The 21548-nt window shown below is 48.9% G+C and overlaps 1 protein-coding gene across 4 annotated transcripts in view; it reads right to left on the reverse strand.

Annotated features, from left to right (window-relative positions):
* TAF1C (TATA-box binding protein associated factor, RNA polymerase I subunit C) overlaps positions 1–21548 on the reverse strand; it is a 228810-nt gene that overhangs the window by 33886 nt on the left and 173376 nt on the right. For all 4 annotated transcript variants that reach the window (XM_078674452.1, XM_078674449.1, XM_078674450.1 and 1 more), the window contains exon 12: positions 4762–4890. In XM_078674452.1, coding sequence (XP_078530578.1) covers positions 4762–4890 — 129 coding nt within the window. The remainder of the gene's footprint in view (positions 1–4761; positions 4891–21548) is intronic.

Here is a 21548-nt window from a genome sequence, read left to right on the forward strand (position 1 = left end):
TCGGAGGTGGAGTTTGTTCCCTCAGCGCCTTGAGACCATCACGAGGGGCGTGTCGGACCATTCGCCATTATGGGCAGGGGTCCACAAAAGATGGTATGTGTATTGTCGTTCCTGTGGATTATGGGCTTCCTGCCGATCCCCCAGACTCTCTGGCCATCAGAAAGTCCAGGAGGGGGCTAAGCCTCTCCTGTGTTGTCCACTTGCTTGTCCACTTGTCCCAATCCCACCGCAACACTGAGTTAACATCACCCCCTAGATGCAGGGTGCCCTATGGTAGCTGCAATAGTAGGGAGCTCACATATGGAAGTGCAAGCGCATGCAATTTAGGCGGGACATACACTGAACATTTGTTAAGCCCTTCCAGGGTCCCAAACAAGCCACATACCTCCCCAGTGCATCTGTCCATGTCCTGTGGAGGAAGACAGGAGTAGATGTTTTAACAATTATCCTCACCCATCTGGAGCCCGTAGTGTATACCGAATGGGCTAATATTTTGTATCTCCATCTACCCATGGCTCTGTAGTTGCTGCCCTTTATATGCGTTTCCTGGACCAACACTACATCGGGGGAATGTCTTCTAAAGTATTGGACTATCACCCCTATTTTATTCATGTCCCCCAATCCATTAACGTTCCGTGACAATATTTTCAGTGATTTTGCGCTGGTCATATTACTTTGGTATAGTTTCCTTGCAGGGTGGCCTCATTTAGGGCTGTTGACCCTGGTTGGTAGTAGGGCATCCCAACCCGGCCCTGGTCATGTCCCTCCTATGTGTATCTGTACAGTAAAGTAGAACAATAAAATCTGAACAAAAGAAGAAAAATATGCCTTGTTTAACTCCCCCCTCACCCCATCTCTGCATGGTGAGCTAAAACCTGCCTACCCTCTCAACAATTCAGAGCGCTTGTAGTCCCTATGGTAAACATGTTCTGAACTGGTGACAGCCAGTGGAATCACAAAAACACAAATAAGACCCCTCCCCCTTTTTCAGTTACAGATAATACTATTTGATGTTGTGAGCCAGGTCACAGATAAATCAGGCCTGAGTTCTGGAAGTCCAGATGCTAACTGTTGAGGCGGCCCTCTGATGTGTCATGACTGTCCTCAGTGCAAGCTGACCAGGCCTCCACAGCCAGTGTGTTCTCGTGCAATGCTGGTGTGTTCCTACCTTCCTACGATCCTCATTCGCAACCCCCCACCCACCACCAACACCAATTTTTGTGTTGCCATGTGTACTGGTAGTATTTCAGCGTTGCGGTGATCTGCTGTTTCCTGGCCGCCATCCCCAATCTAGTCCCAGACCTCACTTGGTGAAGTGAAATGTCATGTTTTCCCCTTTGCCACCACGCTTAGCTTTGCTGGGAACAGCATCATGTACTAGATCTTTCTTTCTCAGTATCTTTTTTACCTCATCAACGCTTCGCCGTCTGTGCACTCCGAGCATGAAGGTTGGGAAGATGTGAATGGCGGCATATTCATATTTAATAGGTAGGCTTTGTCGAGTAGCCCGTAGGTTTGTATCACGATCTCGATGGTTGTAAATGCTGGCTATAATGGTTTGCGGAGGAGCTCCTGGTCGAGGTGGTGGGGACCGGGGTCCTGTGTCCCCACTCCACTGAGAAAACTTGGAAAGCCCAGGGCTGTGGAATTTAATAAAATATCTACTCATCCATGGGGCAGGTTAATTCATAAATCTACTTGTCCTGTAACAAAATCCACTTGCCCCTTTGGCGCCATGTAGTGAAGCGACACATTATGGCAGCAATCTCCTTATATAAGAGCTCTGACATAGCTGCTCTGATTAGAGCTCATACCATAGTAGTGTTTGAATACTTGCAACCCCCTTACGTTGCCACGTTTCCGTAGATCTACATACTGGAGCTGAAGGTAGTGGTGAGCAATAGTTCCAGGGTTAAAAAGCCCTTCTGAGTCTGTGCAAACCTACTAACTTACATGTTTTAATGATTTTCAACACCTCTTCTATAATCTTTTCCCATACTGATAAATGTTGGAAATTAACTCCTGACAATGGCAGGCGTAAACCTTTTTCCAGAGTTAGGAAAAAATTGGTTGGAGGGAAAGTGAACTTGAAAACACTCAGATTTTCGTATGAGCAAATCTACACATGCATATTTGCTCATGCTACACTGCAGTTTACAAATATTTTCTAGGAGTAATATTTCTTGTCCTACTTCTGTAAACTCTTGGGAATTCACGAAACCCATGTAGCTGCCCTTAATGCAAAGACATATACCATGGGTGCACTTTTGAGACTTTCTTTAATAATTGGGCACCTAATTTAGTCTAGCATTTGATGATGACCTTTTGGGTTTAATAAAATTCTGTCTCTCTGTCTGCATTGGCTGGCTTCACTGTGAGTGACAGCATCCTGCTCTTTCACAAGGAGCATATCGGCACACAAAGTAGTTTTGTTCATTGCCAGTGTGTGCTTTTTTAGGCTAAAAAAATGTTTGCTTTTGCAAATGTTTGTTATAATGGTAAGGGCCCAGCAGCTCCCACACTAACAAAGTTTGCAAAAACCATGCCAAAACAACTCACATTGACAAAACTAAAAAGCTGACCACCAATTTCAGATCTACTGGCTTTGCTAATGCTTGTTTATTTTTGTTTCCCTTAGTTGTATTGAAATAGGTTACACTGATTTTCCATTATGAATATTTTTGGGAAATACTAGCATGCATCAACACGTTACTAAATGATGCTGCAAAGAAATGGCACCTGAAATGTTACAGTAGTTTAGCAAAATGTATCTTTCCTGCTTTCAATTTTTTTATTAACATTTCATTTTTAAAGCAAAGAATCATCAATCTTGCTTTCAAGCTTCTGCAAATATTTGCATCAAGTCAGAGTTCATTCTGGGAGCATTATACATAGCCTCATATTGCTAAACTTCAAAAAAGTGTGTACACATTTTTATACTGGAACCACTGTCAGTAGTGCAGTCAGAGCTTACAACATTTTCTTAACACGCTCACCCTAATAATAAAGGCTTTACTTTATTCAAACATAAATCCAAGTTTGAACATCATTACATATGGGCAAAAATATTAGCTTAACTGCAGACAATGCCCTTCCCTGATCCATAAAGTGGTACCTCAAACTAGCAGCCAAAGGGTTTGTGCTATAGGGGGTTGGGCCTACTTGTCCCAAGGACAAAATACAAATGAAAGCTAGCTGTCCTTGACCCCAAACAATATTTCCTAGGCATCGGGCTATAGGAAATCCCCATCCCTGAAAGCCCCCGGTGTTTCAGAGAGTTCATGATGAGGTCCTTTAGAAAGAGACCTACACTCGACTACTCCTCTCTCTCCAGGATCCCAACCACCCTGATATTTTTGCTCCTGGAGCGTTCCTCAAAGTCCTCCAGCTTGGTACTCATTGCTTCATAATCTGTGAGGAAGTGATTAACTTGTTCCCCAAGAGTCTTCGTGTCTGAGAGGAGTGTAGCTAGCAAGGCCTCATGTTCAGTTACCCTGTCAACCATTTTCCAGACATCAACCCCAAGGAGCGTGATTTGTTGTCACTGAGTCCATGTTCAACACTAGGGAACCATGGATTCCCTGAATCGCCTCCATTATGTCTTAAGTGAGGGTTCTGCCTCTCCCTGTTTACTGTCCCTGGTAGGGGCCTGGGCCGGATGGGTTGCCACTTTCATCAACATCTTCGGTTTACTGTATTTGTCCAGTCTAATTTGTTGTGTACATTTTGCGTTTTTGCCACCTGTCAGCTCAATACAGTAGGTTGCTCCAGTTTAACTTGCAGTAAGAACACAGGTCCCACTCTCTGCTACCTGCTGAGATCCTTCCGCTTTTAGAGTGCAGGCCCTTGCAGTGTTCTGCCTGGCACTCCCCATTCCCCCGCCCCCCCAGCTCTTCAGACTTCCTGTGGAGTCAAGTCGAGGTCCTCCTCTTTAGCCTATTACCCAGGGGATCTCAAGCTCCCTATTCCCTGGCTGCCCATTCATCTATGGACGGCAGCTGCTGCTGCTTCCAGAAGCACAGTGGGCAACAAGTGGCTTTGGAGGCCCGCAGGCCACTGTGCAGGATGTCTTCGCTCTGGTTAAGTTTCTCCCGCTGGCAGGCCCACCTCATCAATCTAGCTTAGGTCTGCCCAGTTGGCATAAGCTTTGCTCCAGTGCTCTCGTCCAGCAGTGACCATGCCTCTACTGCCTCAGCTCATTTATCTCTCTGCACCTTCTTGCTAGCGATTCCTTTGCGGGATTGGGTGTCAAGCGGATTTAGGCACAGATGAAAGGAAGTTTATTATTCTGCAATGAGAGCTGCTTTAGCAAGCGGACATAATGCTTGGCAGTTGGCCATGATGCCCCAGCAGATTGGTTCTTGCCTGCAAAGTCAAAAAACACTTGGATAGGATATAGAAAAGGAAAATAAACTGCCAGTTGCCTGATATTCTTTAATCGAGTATGAATGTGCAGATTTTGTTCCAATCTGGGAGAGAAAAAGTATGAAGCAAGTATACAGATGGCAAAGATCAACAAACCTGTGTGAGTATCACTGAAGTAAGAGATAACTTGTGCACATTGCATTTTGTCTGCAGCAGACAGCATCGTATGAAGAGTTTTTGTTAACATATAAATAAGCATGGCACACTTCAAGCATTTCCTGTCTGCCCACATTCGGACCTTCTTGCTGTACATTATCTGTGCAGACCCACTGGATCCTGTAAACAGTGTTAACCGTTACTCATCAGTGTTCACATCCCTCGAGGCCCAGCACTCACCTGTGTGGTAATGAGGTGGTGGAAAGGATGGATGTGGTTCAGATACTTTGTGCATATAATCCTCTCTCCTCTCTGGCAGTCAGCCTCCTCACCAATCTTGAACATTAACTGATTCTGGATTCCTGATGCCTTTAGAGAAAAGAGGACCAGATTAGCGGACTCCAAAAATGTGTTTTACTGTTTAAATTAAAATGTGTTACTTCGTACATAGGTTTTTAAATACTAAGAACTTGCACTCATATAGACTATGAAATAGAACAATAGAACAATACTTACCTAATCTAGGACGTACATTATTTATTTTCCCTATAAATAATAAATGTAAACGGTTTGCAACATTACTCCGAGCTAAACATGCAACACTTTAGATTGGTGTAAAAGTAAAGGAAAAGTTAAGGAGCTAGGTTTGTGAAAAGTAAAGTGGGAGCAGATAACTACACATCTAATGGCTGTATCGGCTATAATTTGCTAGGTTAGATCACATACTTGAGTGTATAGCACACATGATTAACTACCACCGACGCAGCCAATTGATAATTAGGATTAAGATATTCCTTATTATTTGCTACACATTTTCCCATTATATCATTAACTTAAAACAACGATGAGGACATGCAGAAAGTTAATCACACTGCCAGCTATGATGATCTGCATTTCACGGACAAGAACACCTTGATTACCTAGCGCAATCCCTCTTACTCCATTTCTATAGTCTTCGTCTCAGCCTAACATTCAACATCTTGTGGTTTGCTTATATGACAGCACCTTTGGAAGGAAAATGAGGTTAAACAGGCCGAGTAATAAGATCAATCCAGTACCTCATTGTAGGAACAGGAATATCCCCTGCACGGGTGCAGTCGTTTTCCCCTGCCCAGAGTGCCCAACTGCGAGTATCTGATATGCAGGCTTGGCCCTAGCATATCACTTGTCTAGCTTGTGCACAGAGGCCAAGGTCTCTCACTAGACAATAGTGAGGTCCTACACTGTGACTCGGAGCGGCACCACAAATGTCCTCATTGACAGACCATGGACTAGTGGTCCCTTTCATGATGTTAGCAAATACAGCGGTGGTGGCAGGGCAGTGCACTATGTTTTGTGAGGCCTACTGGCCCCCTCATGCAAAGTTCTGCTTCTTCGCACTTACCCAGATCATAGTGCTAACATCCCAAGTGCATGTTGTGTGTGTGTGTTTGTATAGGTATTAGGCATGCTACATACATAGTGCATGTGAGTGAACCAAAGTAATGGAGGCAGGTGGGATTCATTTTGGATAGTGCTAGCCTGGCCTCTTGAACAGGATGGTTATTTTACGAGACAGCGGAAGTGTATCGCTAACATTCTTGAAGCTGGGTGGAGGAGACCTTGACACTGAAGTGAGTGAAGAGAAAAGGGGCTTTTTTTCAATTAGGCTTTTTGCTGAGCAAGTGGCAGCTCATTAGTCTTCATGTACCACTGCCAACTGGTATACAGGGTAAGACAGACTCTGTGATGCAAGGTAAAAGAGACACCTTAGGTGAGGCCCCTATGTTTTTTTCTTTCTTGATTACCCAACAGTTTGGCTGATGACAGCCATGTGCAGCTCCCACTCAAACCGGTCCTTAATGTCCAGACAGTGGATACACATCTCCTGTCTGCTTTTGAGGTCTAACACTTATTGTTCAATTTCCAGGTTCTCTACAACCAATGAAGAGATTGATCTGGAGAACAGAGGAATGCTGTGCAACCAGAACTGGTGTCCAATGAAGCGACTGAAAATCGGAGTACTCAGGAATGATGTGCAACCAGAGTTGGTGTCCAATGAAGTAATTGATCTGCAGAGTACTCCCAGGAAGGATGTGCAACCAGAGTTGGTGTCCAATGAAGTAATTGATCTGCAGAGTACTCCCAGGAAGGATGTGCAACCAGAGCTGGTGTCCAATGAAGTAATTGATCTGCAGAGTACTGCTTTGCATAGCCCATCTGTCACCTGAGAGCTCCGCCGAGCGCCGTGAGGGAAACGGCTCCTGCTGCCATCATTACCCGTGGGCTCCGCCGAGCGCCGTGAGGGCAACGGCTGGGTTAGACTACCACTCCCAGCTGCCCCAGCTTTCGGCGCGGGAGTGAGGTCAGCGGTGCGCCCGGAGGCGCCTTAAGGATAGGGAGCGCCTCCCGCCCCGCGGGACGCGCTCGGGATCGTGCCGGGAGAAGCCCGGGACAAGGGCGGGACCGTCTGTGGCCGTCAGGGGCTGACAGAGGCTGGGCTGGCCCAGGTCCCTAACATCATCCACACTGGTCCTGAAAGGTACTGTGACATCGCCAGAGGGCAAATCCCCAACCATGTCTACTCGCTCTGGGAAATTGCTCAGAGCTGGGTGCGAAGGGACTGGGGGGAATTCAACGATAGGAACTATGGATAGGTTTATAACTAGAGTGGCGGCAGTCATAGAGAAGGAGATTGCGATGACGGAACGTCGCCTCTCAGGGGATCTCCTACCAGCTAGACGATCCTCTCTTGGCTCTGCGGCCAAAGCCTTGTCACCTCTCCGAAATATGGCTCCACCCCCACTCTCTTTAGAAGTGTCTGTCCAGCCCAGGCTGTCTGAAATAGGTGATAGTATAGAGAGGTTAGAGAACCTAGTAGTACAGTTAACACCAGGTGTTGCCAGTGACGAGACTGTGGGAGGGTGCATTGTACCTTTTCTTCCCCCTGTTACTAGTCAAAATTCCCCATTGCCAAACCCTGCTCCTCCTGTGGGTCTTTCATTGCCTTGTGTGTTTCAGGGTGCTTCGAAACAAATCAAGAGGAAAAGGGTTGTGAGTACACGCAAAGGTAGACATCCCATATTTTTTTAAACGCCCCAGGAAGCAAGGGTTGAGGGCCACGGGTGCAAAATTAGGAAATGGTCCGAGCACTGAGTATCTGGATGGGTTGGGAGAGCTTCCGTCCCAGGAAATGGGACGTGACATTAACGACAAGCCACCTCCTATCCAGGTCCCAGTTTCTGTGGACCAAATCATTGATGTGCCTAATCACTCTCTGATACCGCTTCTAGACCAAATTAAGAGGGTGGAGGCTAGAGTAAATAGTCTCGAGCAGTCGACTCTTGACAACTTCTTTTCACTCAAAACTTTGATTAAACATCAGACTAGGAGTAGTGAGGTCTCAACATGTGGCAGTTTGGGAAAAGTAACAACACTTGTTGCTGCTCCGGTGCAAGATCCAGTCCCGCCAAAGGCGGTCTCCCCAAAGGTACCAAGTGTGGCTCCAATTCTCACTACCACTGCCCCATCTACGTCCAAAGCAGGCCCCGCTGTACATCCTATCCCAACTCAAGGGAACACAGGAAGGATGTGCAACCAGAGCTTATGTTCAATGAAGGGATTGATCTGCAGAGTACTCCCAGGAATGCTGTGCAACCAGAACTCATGTCCAATGAAGGGACTGATCCACAGAGTACTCCTAGGAATAGTGTGCAACCAGAGCTGGTGTCCAATGAAGAAACTGATCCGCAGAGTACTCCCAGGAACGCTGTGCAACCAGAGCTGGTGTCCAATGAAGGGACGGATCTGCAGAGTACTCCCAGGAATGCTGTGCAACCAGAGCTGGTGTCCAATGAAGGGACTGATCTGCAGAGTACTCCCAGGAATGCTGTGTAACCAGTGCTCATGTCCAATGAAGGGATTGATCTGCAGAGTACTCAGAGGAATGCTGTGCAACCAGAGCTGGTGTCCAATAAAGCGACTGAAAATTTGAGTACTCAGAGGAATGCTGTGCAACCAGAGCTGGTGTCTGCCTGACAGATAGATGTATACAAAAAAAGTGCTGGGTGGAATACTTACATTAATCTCGGACACTGGTAATTCATTGGGGCCGCACCCTAATCCATTGTTATTTTCCACACCAAGGCATCTCAGTTTGGATCGAACCGTATGCATATCAGTCTCGACCCTGCGCCAATGGGAACAGTCCAGCCCGAACTGCCAAGCCAGGTCCACTCTGAACTGGAACACAAGCAACCCAGGACAGAGTTCGCCCATATCGGGGCTCATCAGCCGTTTTAAATTGGTTCCAATGGCGCAGCATGCACGGGATCAACGTCTGAGAATACCCGTCTCACTTAGTCTCAAACTAAAGTATACAAAAAAAGTGATAGAATGGAATGCTTGAATTAATTTCAGCCATTGGTAATTACTCAGGCGCATTCCAGTCCCTTGTTATTTTCTACCCCATGCCACCATGTCACTGAAATTTGGAGCAAGCATTATGCAAAACAGTTGTGACCCTGCACCAGTCAGAACAGTCCATCTATAACCCTGGTGCTGTTAGGAAGTTCCAGAAGATGAAAATTGCAGAGAGCGATCTGAGTACCACAGAGTCGATGAGTTACAGAATCCCCAGCAAGAGTTCCTGGCAGGATCAATGTTGACACAACTGTACCTGAAGATTGGCAAAGCTCATTTGGGGTTAACATCCAAGTCAGCACGTCCTGTGAAGCCGTAGTCCCACCAGAAGAAAGATAGTTTGTACCTAGCCCAGAAGAACAGTGGCTTATACACGGACGTAGTGCCAAAAGAAGCGTGGCGTGTTCTCAGCCATGGTGCCTGGAAGAAGTTAAGCGAGAAGGTTGCCTTGTTGCCCAGAGGAAGATCAGATCGTGTTTGGCTGCAACACCATTCAGAGATTGGCCTGTACGTGGCCTCACTGCCCATCGGAGACCTTCCAAGAGGAGAATGGCCAAGCAGAGGCTGCACGATCCCACCGCACCTGCCCACCTGTTCAGTCTGTGAACAAGACCTATGTGTGGACCACAGTCCCTGCCAACAGACTCCATCACTTGCAGCCATTAGAGACAAGAAGCTACAGCCTCGCTGAGGACCTGTACGACGTGCAGAATCGAAACCAGGAGAATTCCCGACCAAACACACTCAACCACATATGGTAAGACTGAGGAAGCAAACTCATTAAGAACTGCGTAACTGAAGACCGAGACACAGAGTGCAATATAAACAGGGGGCAATCGGCTTCTGAGCCATAATCGCCCTATTACACCTACTTACTCACCTACAGTCTCACACCATAAAACCACTCACATACACACACTAACAAACCCATACAACTACTCACACACCCATTCATACAACCACACAACCACTCATCCACTCACATAATATATGTTAGCAGTACTATCACTTATTAATAGCACACCTTCTATACAAATTTAAGTTTTGCAGTAGCTTGGTATATACATTTAACACACAAACATTTAGAAAACGCTCAATGGATGATGTCATCAGTGATGTCATTTAAAATGTCATTAGTGATGTCATGTGAGATGTCACTGACCATGTCATTAGTGATGTAATATATGAAGTAATAAGCAGTGCATTGCGGGCATAAGTGAACATTAGCTCAGGTAACTGCTGCTGAATTTCACTGGTTTTGTAAGAGTGAAATCTGAGCCTGATTATAACGTCCCTGTAACCTTTGTATCTTTCAGTGAATATACATTAACACACACACACATACATATATATTTTTTTTTTCAGTGAATATATATATAAATAAATATATACAGGTTCAAGTTAACGCTATAGTTACGTGAATGTGTCAGTGACAACATTAACGTTTTAAACTAAAAACCAAAAATGTCACCAGTTATATTAAGCAAAGGTAACTAATTTGCGCCCCTGCCATGCACTGCTTATGACCTCACATATGACCTCACATATGACATCGCGAATGACATCATCGAATGAGTATGTTAGTTTGTTGTATAGTTTACAGTAGTAGTGGGTAACTGCCATATTACTTTTCTACCTAACTTTGTACAGCCTATGTCCAGCTAATCAGTATAAGTGTTTACAAAACGCATGTGCTTCTAAGTACCATTGGTTTGCAGAGGTACTGGACAGGTTATAAATCTTTGTATTGAAGAAGATTAACTTTGTGTGTAGGTGACAGTTGATGACCTGCGTTCATTATGTCCCACACAGGTTTTTTGGTACTGCAGAAAACGTTTACGACAGGGCAAAGATTCTATGGACTACATACTAAATATTGTAAGCAGCTTTGAGTTATTAGAAAGAATCGCCTCAGCTAGGCAATTTATACTTAACATAGAAGACTGTGTGCACCAGGTACTAACCAATGTCATTGTGCTTGTTTTGCCTCAGAAGATGGGCATCTGTAAAGTTTTCACTACAGTGAGAAGACTGCAGGTAGTATAATCTTCAGCACCTTCAGACCATGGTTATTTTAACTGAATAGTCATTATTTGGACTGTTTTTTGCTTAGAGTGTACACTGTTCTTAGTAGACACTTTCTAATACATGGTGGTGTATTTCTCATGAGAGTTTCACGGTCTGCAAAAAGGGAGGTGCAAAGTAAACTTTTTCCATAGAGTAAACAGTGTTAACAGTACCCAATTTTCCACTAATATTCACTTCTTTTTTTAGGTCTCCTGGCGTTTAACAGCGCGTAAGCGCTGTGTCCGCCAGGAGATCTTTTGTCACAGACTCTGCTTCCCAGGAGACAGCACCTGGCCGCGCACATTTTCTCTCCGAGGAGGCGATTTGAGCGGGCCACGCGCACACGAACGAGCGCTGTGGCCAGCTCCTGTCTCCTGGGAAGCTCCCACACGCATGCGCATTCACACAGACACACACACGAGCGCCCATGCACGCACGCACATACACACATACATACAGAGACACACACTCTCCCATGCATACACACACACGAGTGCACCGAGGCCGCCCCCCCCGCCGTCGCACACATACATACACACACGAGAAGACACACACACACGCACACACACACACAAGTGCACCGAGACCCCCTCCCCCTCCTACCTCCTACAACTAAGTTGTCCGGTCCTGTTCTCTTCCGTGCAGTCCTTGGATTCCGCCGGTTTCTCCTCTCGTTGCCCGCTGCCCGTCTCTGCCGGTCTGTGATCCCACGCTGCTCCGCTCTCATATTCCTTCTCGTGACGTCTGCCGGATGGGAGCTCTTAGGGGAGGGGCAGTCCTATCAGGTCCGGCTCGGCGAGGGCTGCAATGTTCTCTATCAGCGGAATACGGCCCCAGCTGTCCGCCATGTTGAAATCCCGTGTCTCCTCACAGACCTCTTTTTGAAATCCAAATACCCATTTACTGCCTGATTTGTACAAAATATCGGCACTGCGGCTGCAATGCTTAATTTGATCCGGTGGTTTCCGGTGGGGTCACCTTTTCTTTTTTAGGTTACGTGAAAGCTTTGTTTGTCAAGCTGACATGGGCATATTCAGAACTTTTGATAGTCAGTTATTACATTCGGTTTGGATCTGATTTGATTTGGTTATTTATAAAGCGCAGCGAACACCACTCCCTGACTGCATAGCGCTAGAGAAATAATCTGTGAGCCCAGTAATGTTCTTGTTCCTAAATCGACCCGGACCACCCCCTGCATTGTTGGTTCGGGTCACCGCCCGCAGCTGCTTTGCCATAGATGGTGAATTCAGTGTCTCCTGCCCCAGAGGCCGGGGTGCCCCCAGGACAGGCCACACACGCGGATTGCGTGCCTTTTGTGTTTGCACGCGGCGGTGGCGCTTGTCATGTGCTGCCCACACACATGCCACCTGGCCGCCTGCACACAGACAGCAGAGACCCCAGGCCCGGCACTGAGCATTCGGCCTGACAAGCGCCCCACAAAAGATGCTTAAAAGACCAGAATGTCACTTTTCTTTGCCGCCACTTACGAACAACAGGAGAAATGGCTCAGAAAATCGCGAGTGTATTCTTGTCGATGCCTCTGGGGCCGGTGGAGTGTGCTAACCTTTGCTTCCTTTCCCTAATCAGCGGCGCTGCTGCAAAGCTGTTGGGGTGCTCTGATTAGACCCCCTCATTACCGCGTTAGCCAGTGACCCCCCATCTTAGCCGAGGGCTACTTCTATTCAGGGCCCAACGTGACCTTGGACCGATTGGCGACTTTGTCCAGAGCCCAACGCAATTTGATTTTCTCGTCGTCTGACTAGTTGGTAATAGTAATTTTTTAACACCCGTTAATGTGGTGCTGACTGACAGAGCGCTTTCTGCCTGCAAGTAGCGCTGTGTGCACTTATAAGTCGGTTCTGACGTCAGTCAGGCAGAGGGAAGCAGCAGTGCTCGCCTTCCTCCCCACAAACTATTTCCCAAACAATATATGTTTGAGGCGATATCAGCAGATAAGTGTCTTTGAAAGGCTTCTTTAAGGGTGCAGGCAGAAATAGGATATTGTTTGCTAAGGTTTGCTCGATTTTGAACTAAAAAAGGTGTCCTATATTTCAGGTCATTTAGTGCATGACCATTTAGTCATTTAGTGCAAAGCCATTTTAAGGCCTTTCAGTGTGTTCAACACAGCATCCATTTTGTGGGGCATTCGGTATGTTTGGCTTGCCATCTGCTTTCTGGCCAGCCAGTATTGGTAGAGTGTCCACCGTTTTGTATGGGTTTCAGTGTATTTAGTCCAGCAGCCATTTTATGAGCCAGGTTTTGTTTATGATGTCATATTTGAAGACTCCTCGCTCCTCTGTGTATTGTTAATCAGTCGCAAATAGAACATGTGATGGACAGAATGTTGAACTATGTCAAACATTCAGATATCGGCCTAAATCCATCCTTTTTTTTGCTCCCCATGCCATTCCAGTTTAGACCCAGCCATATCAAAATCAGACTTGACCAGGGTTTTAGGTGCGCCGGGTCTCACCGGTGCTGAACACCAGCAGTTTTTAGGTCTCCTGGCGTTTAACAGCGCGTAAGCGCTGTGTCCGCCAGGAGATCTTTTGTCGCTGACTCTGAGTGCAGAGTAGTGAGTGCAGAGTAGTGAGTGCAAAGTAGTGAGTAGTGAGTGCAAAGTAGTGAGTAGTGAGTGCAGAGTAGTGAGTGCAAAGTAGGGAGTAGTGAGTGCAGAGTAGTGAGTGCAGAGTAGTGAGTGCAGAGTAGTGAGTAGTGAGTGCAAAGTAGTGAGTAGTGAGTGCAAAGTAGTGAGTAGTGAGTGCAGCGTAGTGAGTAGTGAGTGCAGAGTAGTGAGTGCAAAGTAGTGAGTGCAGAGTAGTGAGTAGTGAGTGCAGAGTAGTGAGTAGTGAGTGCAAAGTAGTGAGTAGTGAGTGCAAAGTAGTGAGTGCAAAGTAGTGAGTAGTGAGAGCAAAGTAGTGAATAGTGAGAGCAAAGTAGTGAGTGCAGAGTAGTGAGTGCAGAGTAGTGAGTGCAAAGTAGTGAGTGCAAAGTAGTGAGTGCAAAGTAGTGAGTGCAAAGTAGTGAGTGCAGAGTAGTGAGTGCAGAGTAGTGAGTGCAGAGTAGTGAGTAGTGAGTGCAGAGTAGTGAGTGCAGAGTAGTGAGCTGCCTCAAGTGAAGTACTCTGGTACCCAAGGATGACTAGCAAACAATATTATTCACAACGTTGCTTACTATTCAGCAACATTTGACAGTTTGCAAATCATCTTTATACAACAATTCAGAGTTTGATAACAAATTAATGTAACACATTGTAATATACAATGCCAATAGCTCAAACTTTAATGCTGGGAGACCTATTGCATTGTAAATACTTGTCATTGTAGGTGCAGTGACTGTCAGGGGTTTGATACAGGTAAAGACTGTTGGTAGTAGGTCATTAGGTATGCAAAAGGGCATCTGTATCTGGAGGAACTTAATTTTCCCTGAACAGTTGTATACTGATTGAACGCAGTGTGCAGGATAGGGTACCCTTCATTTGTGGTTCATAGTCATTATGAATTTGGCTCCCCCTGAAGTGTGTGGTAAAGGGTGAACGTTGCATACAACACAAGATTACTTTACCTATGGGTGTTGTAGGTATGATAGCAGTAATGATACTTCATATTATTCTGAGCATTTTTGCACTTACTTTCATAGCTCTAATGCTACCCCCTTTTACAGAGCAATGTGCACAAAAGAAGCTCAAATGATGTCATCAGGATGTCACAAATGATGTCATAGAACATGTCATGAGTTGTGTAATATGTGAGGTCATAAGCAGCGCATGGCTGCACATTGTGGTCAGCTCTGTTAACTATAACTGGTGAATTTGTGTTGGTTTAATTTTTTGTAGTTCAGAACTTTAATGTTGCCACTGACCTACTCACCTAACTAGAACGTTAGATTAACCTTTGTTTTTTTTAGTGAATTTCTAGGGTTTTAACATGAAGTATATTTTTTTAAGTGGAGGGGTTCACGTGCCCCTCCTTCCCCGAGCCTTATTAGGCTCTGGGAATCCCATTCCCAGGGCTTGAAGTTAAAAAACAGGAGAGGGGGTCTGCGTGGACTTGGTCTCACATGGACTTTAAAAAAAAAATATTAAAGGGGTGGGGGGGGTGCATTCCCCCCCCCTCTCCCCTGAGTCTTCCTGGGTCTTTAGGACCCCATCCCCCCAGGGCCACTACTACAATTGGAGGAGGGGCACGTGGTCCCTCTCCACGTGCACTGTTGGGGCTGTTTTGTTTTAATTTAAATGAGAGTAGGACTGTGTGGCCCCCCTCCCCGAGCCTTCTCTGGACACAGGGACCCTATCCCCCGGGGCCCACACTATTTAAAGGTGGGTACCCTGGTGCCCACCCAGGGCACAAACCATACATTTATTGGAGGCTGCAAGGGGAGACTCAAGGCCCCCACTGCCTCAGCCGGCGCAGCACAAGCAGCGGGAGCCAACATTGCACCCTCCTGGAGGGAGCAGCTACTAATTCTGCCCCCTCTGGGTGGGATCAATACTTTGATCTGTTTCCCGGCCTGCATCAGTGCGGGCAGGGAAACAGATCAAAAGTCTGCTACCACCTGGCAGTGAACAATTAACGGATTGTGATGCAGTGTTCTTAAAGTCGGGCATCTGCCAATCTTTCCTAATTTGGAGCAGAGTTGGGGCGATCCTGATGGAGACAGGGATGCTGCTCCAGATACAGAGTGCATAGATGGAAAAGGCCTGCTGTCTTGTTTTTACTTTCTTACATTTCCTAGTCTGCAGTCTGATGATGTCCTGGCCGGCGGGGTGCAACGAAATACAAAGATGGCGATGATGCAGCTGTTTTTTAACTTGTTGCGTGCCAGCAAGGAGAGACAATAGAATTCCATCAAGATGGGGGTGATGTAACCATATTTCCTAATGCCTTGGAAGAAACGCATTGTAGCATGTAGGATGCCCTCCCTTAAGGGGTGCCAGTCTGAGAGGTCATAGAGCAGGGCCATACCACAGTTCAGACCTGAGAGTACAAGTACTTGAACAGCAGTCCTCAAGTCACTTTCTGGGGAAAAACAGTTTCACTTTCCTTAGAAGAAAGAAAGAGCTGGTACCAGTCTGTCCTATTTTTTAGCATTGTGTTCCTGATGAGGAAGGTTGGTGATTCGAAGTAAGCATTTTGTGAAATTTGGAGTTCGAAGCCGTCAAGGTTCATGCCAATGAGCATGAGGTTTCATGTTCTTGATAAATAACTGGCATTCAGTCTTGGTTTGCTTAAGCTCCAGGTAGGCGCTGGACATCCGGTCTGAATGATGAGCAGGCGGTGTATGAGGCTTGGTTGTCTGAAGCAGCGGAGACTTTTGCGAGTTGTGGATCATCAGCAGATCTGTGAATCTTGATGCTGTTATCTCAGAGAGGAGCACCAAGTGGCAGCATGTAGATGTTGAAGAGGACAGGTGACAGAATGGAACCCTGGCGGACTCCACATGAGATAGGGAACTTCTGTGATGTGAAGGTGCCCATGTAAACAAACTGGTCTTAGATGAAAATACAAGAGAAGAACATGTGATAGGGATTGCTAGTGAAGCCCATTCTAGGCTCCAGGATGTGTGTGAGGGTGGGATGGTGAAGTGCGCTAAAGGGATAACTGAGAGAATAAGAAATAGCAGAAAGCAGGGGTTATTTTCATCTGTGGTCAAGAGGGCAGCTTCTAAATGTGTACGGTAGCAGTCTCTGTGCTGCAGCATGATATGAAGCCAGATTTGTAGCCGTGCAGGAGACACTGTCTGTCACAGTTGCTGCAGGACGCAGAGGCTGTGGGTAAAAGCATTGCCCAGACCTCGCCCACCTCCTGCAATAGTCCAGTGGGGATACGATAATACTCCCCCTCAAAACAGATATGAGTGTGTCCTGCATCTCTGCCCCTAACCTCACCGTCACTTCTGGTGATACTTTTCACCCGCTAAGAGCACCAGATTTCTTGCCTAAATCAGGAAAACTACTCAGTAAAGCACACAGTAACGCCTGGTCTGAACAGTTATTCCCAAATTGGAGGGGAGGGGTGCGGGGATTACTCATAATGCTCAGACTCTAGTGTGGAGATGCCAGACAATAACACAGATTCTTGCCCTAGACCATTGTATATCTGCATGAAATTCCGTCCAGCTCAGAACAAGGATTTAACCCCAGATGCATCAAGCATCCATTTTGCGATTCCTTATTAGCGAAAAATAAGGAATCGCTAATATTTAAACTTTAATGCATTGCATTTAAGGAATCTCAATTTGAGATTCCTTAAATGCAAGTAATCACAATTTAGCGAATTCTCATTTTGCGATTTTTGCATTTGGCATGATGCATCCCAAATGCAAAAATACCGGTCGCAAAGGGGCAGATTCTGAGAATCTGCCCCTTCGCGACCAGATTTTCCTTTGATGCATCTGGGCCTTAGTGTCTACATGTTATTGGTAATACATAGGAGCAAGAAACACCTTTCTTGTTTGTTCATTTATCAAAGCGCTAGTTAACGGATACAGGAACATGTTAGTATAGCCCGATTGGAACAGTAACAAGCATATGCAATGCAATGCAGTCGGTCTCGCCTTTGGGACCTTATAAGTATTTATCCATTCAGCAAGAGTGAGAAAAATAGGCAAACTTATTCACAGCTGCTGTTACGAAATGCCACGGAAATACAAACACATGCCCAGGACCACACAGTGTCTGCAGCACATTTAAGAAACATATCAGGAGAGAAGGAAGTGGGGTATCGGCGAGCAGTTAGGAGAGGGCAGCAATCATCAACAGGCTCGCTCACGTAATTTAATGTAATTGATGCTCTTGTAAAGCGCTCAAGTTACGTTGTAACACAGCCAAAAAAGCACTGAATAGAGTGAAGATAGGAGACCACCGGAGAGGATTTCCTAAAACTGAAGGAGTCATCTCAAAGTTGAGTATGGGGTGTGGGAGAGGGCATATTTTGTGTATTGAAAACGAAGACAACACAAGGAACAATCACTAGTCTGGCTACTTCCAAAAGTCACAAAAGATTAAGCAGTTGATCACAGGCTGTAGGTGTAAACACTTAAAAAAAAAACACAAAAAAAACTGCCTTTTCCCAACCTAGACAAAACAGAGACAAAACTGAACATATACCAGATGGCATTGAGGTGGTGCAAAAAGCACTTGATGCAACTGGGCTTGTAGGGGGCTAGGGAAGCAATAGGACGGGCGGGGGGTTGAAAGGGCTGTAGATGGGGTGGGGGAAGACAAAGGAGCACAGAAGCTACAGGAGAGCTGCAGGGGGGCTTGGATTGCAGATGAGGCCATTCTGAGAAGCGCAGAAGCTGCAGAGAGGCTCGCAAGAGAGCGGAGGCTGGAAAAGGGTCAACGGACCACAGTACCTGCAGGCGAGATCCGGACGACTGAGGCTGAGGAAGGGTTTCATAGCAGCAATGAGGCTGGTTGAGTCCGTGGAGCACTGTGAGGAGGCGGCAGCGAGGCGGCGGCAGGGGGTGCAGTTAAAGGGTCACTGAGGCTGGGTGAGTCCGTGAAGCACTGTGAGGAAGCGGCAGCGACGAGGCGGCAGGGGGTGCAGTTAAAGGGTCACTGAGGCTGGGTGAGTCCGTGGAGCACTGTGAGGAAGCGGCAGCGACGAGGCGGCACGGGGTGCAGTTAAAGGGTCACTGAGGCTGGGTGAGTCCGTGGAGCACTGTGAGGAAGCGGCAGCGACGAGGCGGCAGGGGGTGCAGTTAAAGGGTCACTGAGGCTGGGTGAGTCCGTGCAGCACTGTGAGGAAGCGGCAGCGACGAGGCGGCAGGGGGTGCAGTTAAAGGGTCACTGAGGCTGGGTGAGTCCGTGGAGCACTGTGAGGAGGCGGCAGCGAGGAGGCGGCAGGGGGTGCAGTTAAAGGGTCACTGAGGCTGGGTGAGTCCGTGGAGCACTGTGAGGAAGCGGCAGCGACGAGGCGGCACGGGGTGCAGTTAAAGGGTCACTGAGGCTGGGTGAGTCCGTGGAGCACTGTGAGGAAGCGGCAGCGACGAGGCGGCACGGGGTGCAGTTAAAGGGTCACTGAGGCTGGGTGAGTCCGTGGAGCACTGTGAGGAGGCGGCAGCGACGAGGCGGCAGGGGGTGCAGTTAAAGGGTCACTGAGGCTGGGTGAGTCCGTGGAGCACTGTGAGGAAGCGGCAGCGACGAGGCGGCAGGGGGTGCAGTTAAAGGGTCACTGAGGCTGGGTGAGTCCGTGGAGCACTGTGAGGAAGCGGCAGCGACGAGGCGGCAGGGGGTGCAGTTAAAGGGTCACTGAGGCTGGGTGAGTCCGTGGAGCACTGTGAGGAAGCGGCAGCGACGAGGCGGCAGGGGGTGCAGTTAAAGGGTCACTGAGGCTGGGTGAGTCCGTGGAGCACTGTGAGGAAGCGGCAGCGACGAGGCGGCAGGGGGTGCAGTTAAAGGGTCACTGAGGCTGGGTGAGTCCGTGGAGCACTGTGAGGAAGCGGCAGCGACGAGGCGGCAGGGGGTGCAGTTAAAGGGTCACTGAGGCTGGGTGAGTCCGTGGAGCACTGTGAGGAAGCGGCAGCGACGAGGCGGCAGGGGGTGCAGTTAAAGGGTCACTGAGGCTGGGTGAGTCCGTGGAGCACTGTGAGGAAGCGGCAGCGACGAGGCGGCACGGGGTGCAGTTAAAGGGTCACTGAGGCTGGGTGAGTCCGTGGAGCACTGTGAGGAGGCGGCAGCGACGAGGCGGCAGGGGGTGCAGTTAAAGGATCACTGAGGCTGGGTGAGTCCGTGGAGCACTGTGAGGAAGCGGCAGCGACGAGGCGGCAGGGGGTGCAGTTAAAGGGTCACTGAGGCTGGGTGAGTCCGTGGAGCACTGTGAGGAAGCGGCAGCGACGAGGCGGCAGGGGGTGCAGTTAAAGGGTCACTGAGGCTGGGTGAGTCCGTGGAGCACTGTGAGGAAGCGGCAGCGACGAGGCGGCAGGGGGTGCAGTTAAAGGGTCACTGAGGCTGGGTGAGTCCGTGGAGCACTGTGAGGAAGCGGCAGCGACGAGGCGGCAGGGGGTGCAGTTAAAGGGTCACTGAGGCTGGGTGAGTCCGTGGAGCACTGTGAGGAAGCGGCAGCGACGAGGCGGCACGGGGTGCAGTTAAAGGGTCACTGAGGCTGGGTGAGTCCGTGGAGCACTGTGAGGAAGCGGCAGCGACGAGGCGGCACGGGGTGCAGTTAAAGGGTCACTGAGGCTGGGTGAGTCCGTGGAGCACTGTGAGGAGGCGGCAGCGACGAGGCGGCAGGGGGTGCAGTTAAAGGGTCACTGAGGCTGGGTGAGTCCGTGGAGCACTGTGAGGAAGCGGCAGCGACGAGGCGGCAGGGGGTGCAGTTAAAGGGTCACTGAGGCTGGGTGAGTCCGTGGAGCACTGTGAGGAAGCGGCAGCGACGAGGCGGCACGGGGTGCAGTTAAAGGGTCACTGAGGCTGGGTGAGTCCGTGGAGCACTGTGAGGAAGCGGCAGCGACGAGGCGGCAGCGGGTGCAGTTAAAGGGTCACTGAGGCTGGGTGAGTCCGTGGAGCACTGTGAGGAAGCGGCAGCGACGAGGCGGCAGGGGGTGCAGTTAAAGGGTCACTGAGGCTGGGTGAGTCCGTGGAGCACTGTGAGGAGGCGGCAGCGAGGAGGCGGCAGGGGGTGCAGTTAAAGGGTCACTGAGGCTGGGTGAGTCCGTGGAGCACTGTGAGGAAGCGGCAGCGACGAGGCGGCAGGGGGTGCAGTTAAAGGGTCACTGAGGCTGGGTGAGTCCGTGCAGCACTGTGAGGAAGCGGCAGCGACGAGGCGGCAGGGGGTGCAGTTAAAGGGTCACTGAGGCTGGGTGAGTCCGTGGAGCACTGTGAGGAAGCGGCAGCGACGAGGCGGCAGGGGGTGCAGTTAAAGGGTCACTGAGGCTGGGTGAGTCCGTGGAGCACTGTGAGGAGGCGGCAGCGAGGAGGCGGCAGGGGGTGCAGTTAAAGGGTCACTGAGGCTGGGTGAGTCCGTGGAGCACTGTGAGGAAGCGGCAGCGACGAGGCGGCAGGGGGTGCAGTTAAAGGGTCACTGAGGCTGGGTGAGTCCGTGCAGCACTGTGAGGAAGCGGCAGCGACGAGGCGGCAGGGGGTGCAGTTAAAGGGTCACTGAGGCTGGGTGAGTCCGTGGAGCACTGTGAGGAAGCGGCAGCGACGAGGCGGCAGGGGGTGCAGTTAAAGGGTCACTGAGGCTGGGTGAGTCCGTGGAGCACTGTGAGGAAGCGGCAGCGACGAGGCGGCAGGGGGTGCAGTTAAAGGGTCACTGAGGCTGGGTGAGTCCGTGGAGCACTGTGAGGAAGCGGCAGCGACGAGGCGGCACGGGGTGCAGTTAAAGGGTCACTGAGGCTGGGTGAGTCCGTGGAGCACTGTGAGGAAGCGGCAGCGACGAGGCGGCACGGGGTGCAGTTAAAGGGTCACTGAGGCTGGGTGAGTCCGTGGAGCACTGTGAGGAAGCGGCAGCGACGAGGCGGCAGGGGGTGCAGTTAAAGGGGCCCTGAGGCTGCATGGAGTTCAGACCCTGGTGCTGCCGGTTCATACTAGGATGAGAGTAACTCCAAAGCTGCAG

The sequence above is a fragment of the Lissotriton helveticus genome, chromosome 2_1, assembly GCF_964261635.1.
Source record: "Lissotriton helveticus chromosome 2_1, aLisHel1.1, whole genome shotgun sequence".
Lineage (NCBI taxonomy): Eukaryota > Metazoa > Chordata > Amphibia > Caudata > Salamandridae > Lissotriton > Lissotriton helveticus.